Here is a 4,735-nt window from a genome sequence, read left to right as displayed (position 1 = left end):
ACTGGCGAGGGCGTGGGCACGGGCGCCTGCACGATCGTCTCCAGCTCGTCCTCCAGCGGAAATTTGCCAGGTGTATTCGAACTCATGTACAATTCCTCACAACTCTGCGAAATTAAATAAATAACGTCAAAAGCGTACATATATAGTTTTAATATGTAAATATCTAAAGCAATGCGATATAAACTCAACATGATTGCGACTACCATTCCTTGATTTTATTATTTTATTAAACAATACCTCTTGTGTTGCACATAATTAATGAAAATTGTAAATAAATTATGTTACCACATTATTGATGAGAGATTCGTCTGTAGAACTGTTGTGTGAGGAGGGGCGCGGCGAGGCCGGCGGCAGCAGCTCGTTGCTGGACGTCACTGGCATCTGGAATTGATACACACATTAATTAATGCACAGTTATTTAATGATCACTTAGAAACTCCCTTAATGTAGATTGCTTTATTACGAGAGTATGATAGTTACGAAACTGTTATATTTATCGAATTTTTATACGATGATTCCATTTGTGTCTAGGTATGTGATGAGATAAATTGCGTGAGAAATGCCATGATCAAGTAGGGAGTGGACGAGCGACTGAGATGAATGACCCTAAGGGTATTCCCTAAGAGAGTAGACTCACTAAGGTTCTGTGCATCTTTTGTCTATCGGATAATGACGGGGTGATGTTTGTTTCAATTTCTTTGTTGGCTATACGATTGATACCGTACCTGTTTTTTACTCATCTTAGGCGGCAATGCAGGCGGCAGAGCGGCGGGGCTGGTACCCGCCGACTTACGCACCATGCTCTCATCGGAACCACTAGAAATACAATAATAATCACATTAATAAATTTATCTTTAACTGTAATTAACTTGTTTTATTAATTTACTTTATAATAATTAATTAATTTTTAATTTACTAATTTACCTAAGTGCAGGAGGTGTACCAAAGTGTTGCAAGGTGAAGGACTGTGCGATAGAGCATTGCACCTGCTTGTGACGCTGAACGCTGATTGTACCGGCCGCGCTGTGCTGTGCACTGAAATTATATACATTTTTTATACTTTTGTATACAATAGTATAGTAGCTTTCACCCACGACTCCGTCAAGGTGGAATTTAAAAAAAAAAACATTTTAAAGAAAGATTAAGTAGCCTATGTTTTCTTCCAAACTATCTACATATATGCCAAATTTCATCGAGATCCGTTCAGCGGTTTAGGCCACAAACTCTAACAAAATCCATACATACTTTCAAACTTTCGCATTTATAATATTAGTAAGAAGTAAAATTTAAAAATTAGATTTGATAGACCAATAATAAATTGTTATTTTCTTGCTGTATTTGCTAGAGTACATGAGTAGATTATTTAGACTTCCTTATCCAAACATGTGCTCATTATTTTTGTCATTAAAACCCCCTTTAACCTTTTTTCTCGACTTCTAAGAACCATTTGGTAAAATTATAAAACTTCTTGAATATCTGATGGATTTTTTATATTGTAATAGATAAATGTGATACCTGGCCAAGTTGTAAGTGTGTATGGAGTGACGGAACATATCCGATGGCGCGGCGACGCTGTTAGGCGGATGGCTGCAGTTCCCGAACATCTCCATGTAAGCCATAACTGCACACAACAGAATATTATTGCACAAAACTATATCTCAAGTGCGAGACTCGACAGCACTATTAGTGGAAACAATGTAAACTAATAACAAGAAGCGAGCGTGTACCGCTCTAACAAATTAACAAACAGCAAGGGCGAATGATCGTAATGAAGCGCGGTACAGTCAGCCAAAAATATAAGCATTAATATAATGATTGAACAATTAGTAAAGAAATATGTATGTAATTTATGTAGTCAAAACAGAGAATATTTGTAGATTACTTTATAGTAAATTGAAGTGCTAACACCCAAAAATAAAAGTACATGGTGTATTAAGTGATTCAAGTTATTTTATAAGTTTAGTTTTCTAAAGTGACTTCAAATTGTTTTATTTGTATTAAATAAAAAATAAACTTTATTGAATTTCTACTGATTTATTAACGAGAAGATTTAATGAAATTTAAAGATACGTTTTAATCGCATTTAGCGCGTCCAATTAAACACAAACATAACAATAGATCGCTGTTGCTGACTGTACATGCATCATCTGGAGTGTGAATGCGAAATTCCAAATCTGTTAACTGACAAAATAAAGCGTAAGGCAATTAACACGTGAAAAAGCAAGCTGATAGTTGATAGATGACGTCGATAGATCGAGGGTAAGCAGAGAGCACCGCTACACAACTATGAGCCTCCAACGCGTCTGTGTCTTGGAGTGGACCTGTGATACGAGCCAAATTCAGTGCGTCCTAACACCGTCTCTCAGTTAAGGACACCGCACACGTGGAAACGATTAAGAATATTAACCACATGCCAGAAAAAAAGAAAAAAAACATTTTTCTGCAGCATAGAAAATAAGTTAACAAGGTTGTTTTCACAGTTTACAAGTATTTTTTTAGAAAAATTAATACATTTTAGATTTGCAAATTCTCAAATTTTGTTCAGATTAAATACAAGTAACAAATTGTTATTATTTGAAAATTTTGCCAAAGCATGATATAAATCAATTTAATGAGCAATAATAAAGTTCGATGTAGAATGTGCGGTGACCTTTATCGAGGGTGTTGTTAGCTAGTGATCGCGTGACATGCATAGATCCACTCACCGCTGTAGGCGACGCTTTGGAACACTGCCGCGCGCCACCGGCACAACAGACAACATGCCGTTATATTCCCGTTTTATGTTAAATATCAATAAGCCCCAATAATATATGTTTTTAGAAAGACGACCTATTGCCGGCATACACGATCAGGTTTAAACAGTGGGCATGTTGGCGACATTTTTAGCGGCAACACGCCGAATGCTTAAAACAGTCGTGTACTGTGGCCCTTATTTTCACAGGATAACGTTATAAACAAACCCAGTTGTATATAAATGATAAATATATACGATAAAACTTAAATACATGTTTAATCATTTAAAAAATAATAAATATGTTTAATATATAAAATCTATTGTATTCCCGAAACCCTTTTGTAATATAAATATATTAATATAAAACTCTGTTCAAAGTAATTTACATATGTTTATAATTACTTTTATAGCCTGACCAGGAATATAAAAATCTCGCCATATTCTATGAAAATATGAAACTAAATACACATCATAATTTAAATATGGTAAACGAATGAAGCCCACGCCAGGTTCTTCATGTTCTTGGTTAGACTATATACACTTTTGATATATTTCTCCACAGACCACCCAATGATAGATAATGTAACATTCACGTAAAATGTCTGTTGCATGAGAAAATGTCGATACAACTAACCGTGCAATTCCGCTGCCGTAACATTTGTATTATAATATTTTGTCTCTGCTTTTCTTTAGAAAATCTGATCGATATCGATATATTTACCCGAATGTATGCAAATGTAAGGAGTAAACCTATTTTGAGTGGGGTGTCTGTCGAAGTATTCCTTTGTGGAGTAACAAAGAGGTAATATTATTCATTAATGATACAAATGTTTTGGCAGTGGCAACGCACGACACCGCATTAAACGCAATGGACAGGATTGTGCAAGGACAGTTCACATGCGAGATGCAACGAACAACCTGCATTCAAATCATACCCACACTTATGTCAACAAAAAACAATTTAAAATAAGTTATTTCCTAATCAAATTTCCTTTATCAATACTTTTGTGACTATTATTATGTCCTTATTCTTTACTATTTCATGTCGTAACGAGGTTTTTAAATAAAATAATTAGACAAAATCACGATGAACTATTTAAGTTATTAAAAGTGTTCACATTTTTTTAGATAATATTTGTTATACGTTAATTTTGTGTAATATAATTACAGTAAACCTCCGTATAAAGCGGTCGATGGTACCGGGTTATAAGAAATCACGTACGATTCCCCCGTATAACACGTTTTTCAAAAAAACCGTGGTATAAATCGCGTTATAGGGAGAGATTCCCGCGTTATATGGAGGTACGGAAAGGCGTTGTAGGGAGATTTACTGTGTAAGAAGTACGATATAGTTGACATTGGGATGTATATTGTAATACTGACTGTGTTTCTTCTTGAGCGGCAGCGGCGGCGGGCGCGGCGGGTGGTGGTCGGCCAGCGTGTGCGGCCGCGCCTCGCCGTGCAGCGAGCACACCGGGCTCTGGCTGCAACGCAACACATAACTTGTCTCATATACTTCTATAGGGAGAAAATGAGATAAAATACCGCTGATCTCTTTTTACTAGACGATTTTAGACATTACTGTACTTTAGCTTTATCAATATAGAAGCATCACGCTCGACCAGTAACGTAAGATATTATTGTACACCATTACTTTTCTATTATAAGCGTAAAATCTGATCAGAAATATAAAAATCCTCGCGTTTGGCGTATAATCGTGGAACTAATTTATTTGAGTACATTAGAAAGTGATGTTATAAAGAAGTCGATTGAACAGCATCTTCACAGAAAAGGGCTTTACTACTTACTGAGGTTAAACACTGTCCTAACAATAAATAACACTGCGTTAATATCTAAATAACACTCATAACCTCCCAGTCCGTCGTGGTAAATAAGAACGCTTTAGTAAACCAGGGCGGTATTTAAATCACGCCCAGGGGATAATAGTAGATAGATAGTCTTGGCGCTATAATAAGGCTCTTTGATACATTTTACTTTTTT

The 4,735-nt window shown here is 35.9% G+C and overlaps 1 protein-coding gene across 1 annotated transcript in view; it reads right to left on the bottom strand.

The window, feature by feature from the left end:
• LOC106107819 (guanine nucleotide-releasing factor 2) overlaps window positions 1-4,735 on the bottom strand; it is a 28,418-nt gene that overhangs the window by 8,397 nt on the left and 15,286 nt on the right. Inside the window, 7 exon segments of the mRNA XM_013288823.1 lie at window positions 3-104; window positions 286-381; window positions 726-816; window positions 925-1,035; window positions 1,516-1,621; window positions 2,706-2,729; window positions 4,118-4,218. Coding sequence (XP_013144277.1) covers window positions 3-104; window positions 286-381; window positions 726-816; window positions 925-1,035; window positions 1,516-1,621; window positions 2,706-2,729; window positions 4,118-4,218 — 631 coding nt within the window.

Source organism: Papilio polytes, unplaced genomic scaffold (assembly GCF_000836215.1).
Source record: "Papilio polytes unplaced genomic scaffold, Ppol_1.0 DF821845.1, whole genome shotgun sequence".
Taxonomy (NCBI): domain Eukaryota; kingdom Metazoa; phylum Arthropoda; class Insecta; order Lepidoptera; family Papilionidae; genus Papilio; species Papilio polytes.
This window is presented reverse-complemented; position numbering and strand designations above follow the sequence as displayed.